This window comes from Pinus tabuliformis, chromosome 6 (genome assembly GCF_031772625.1).
Source record: "Pinus tabuliformis cultivar Carrire ecotype Pingquan chromosome 6, CPIR1, whole genome shotgun sequence".
Classification (NCBI taxonomy): domain Eukaryota; kingdom Viridiplantae; phylum Streptophyta; class Pinopsida; order Pinales; family Pinaceae; genus Pinus; species Pinus tabuliformis.
Window position 1 is genome coordinate 173,915,564 of NC_142292.1, and position 1,480 is coordinate 173,917,043.

General features: G+C 40.6%; 1 protein-coding gene across 1 annotated transcript; it reads left to right on the forward strand.

Annotated features, from left to right (window-relative positions):
* Positions 1-406: 406 nt before the first annotated feature.
* On the forward strand, positions 407-1,195 carry LOC149257978 (germin-like protein 8-2). Its single transcript, XM_089394327.1, has 2 exons — positions 407-536; positions 654-1,195. Exons 1-2 carry the CDS (start codon positions 407-409, stop codon positions 1,193-1,195), a joined length of 672 nt encoding a protein of 223 aa, XP_089250453.1.
* The last annotated feature ends 285 nt before the right edge of the window (positions 1,196-1,480 follow it).

Consider the following 1,480-nt stretch of genomic DNA (forward strand, 5'->3'; position numbering starts at 1 on the left):
GTACAATTTTTTTAGTTTGAAAAAGTAAAACACGTTATATGAAACCAAACTTTTTCATTTTTAAAAGACAATCTAAAACAAATTAGATAAAGGTAGACATTTTCTATTTTTGAATGTCGAAAGAAAATACGCAACTGACCATATCCTCCCGACAGACATATATATATATATATATATATATATATATATATATATATATCACAAAACATAACTATAGACTCTACACTCTAACTAACCAGAACTCTGACACAGTCGTATGCGGCAGAGGGGATTCGGTGGGTGGACCTGCAACACCGGGTCATTTACCATAGTTATAAAAGGGAGCAACGCTCTCCATTCATAATCAAATTCAGTCCATCTCTATTTATTTTCGAATAGAAGAAAAGAAAAATAGCGAGTTACAGCCATGGAATCCTTTCCGGCGTTAGCAGTTGCAGTTCTAGTGATCTTATCATACGCGAATAGTATTGTTATTGTGCGTGCAAGTGATCCAGATCCTTTACAAGACATTTGCGTTGCTGATATGCAAAGCAATGGTAATGTTTCCATGTTGTAATTATGTATGTCTTGTGCGTTTGCGAATGTCTGCTAGCTGATCATGGGTGAATGACATTTTATATTTATATATATTTTGCTTGATTTGAATTGTGCAGTTATTGTGAACGGGTTTCCATGTAAGAATGCGATGACGGTCACAGCAGACGACTTCCGGTTGAGGGGCCTAGATAAACCAGGAGATACCAGTAACCAGTTGGGATTCGTTGTAACGCCAGCTTTTGTAACGCAGCTACCAGGCTTAAACACCTTGGGAATTTCGTTGGTCCGCCTTGATTTCGCTGCTCCTCTCGGCCTCAACCCTCCTCACACACATCCGCGGGCCACCGAAATCTTGGTGGTGATCGAGGGTACTCTCTTGGTTGGCTTTATCACCACTAACAACACTCTGTTCTCCACAACGCTGGAGAAGGGAGACGTGTTTGTGTTCCCTCGAGGTCTTGTGCATTTCCAACAGAACATTGGCCCTGTCAACGCAGTGGCCTTCTCTGGACTGAACAGCCAGAATCCAGGAACTCAGCAGGTTGCGCCGGCCTTGTTCGGAGCCTCTCCTCCTGTTTCTGCCTCTGTGCTCGCCAGAGCTTTCCAGATCGATGACAAGCTCGTCCAAATTATCCAAAGCAGGTTCACATCCTCATGATCTTGATCCGATGCTGTCATCGCTCTTTCCTTCCTTCAATTGAGGTGGTATTTATATAGTTAAATAAAACCAACCTCCCGATGTTGTTATCTGAGAGAGGTAATTATAATAGCAGACGCTGCGTTTAATTATAATATAAATAAAAGTTCAATATTTCAAATCTGACGCTGCGTTTGATACACGATTGACAAAGACTTGGAAATACATATCAGTGTTAATTTGGATTATGAAATTTCTCATGTTAATCAATATTCAACTGTTCAGAGGAAGAAGTCGTCCACCATT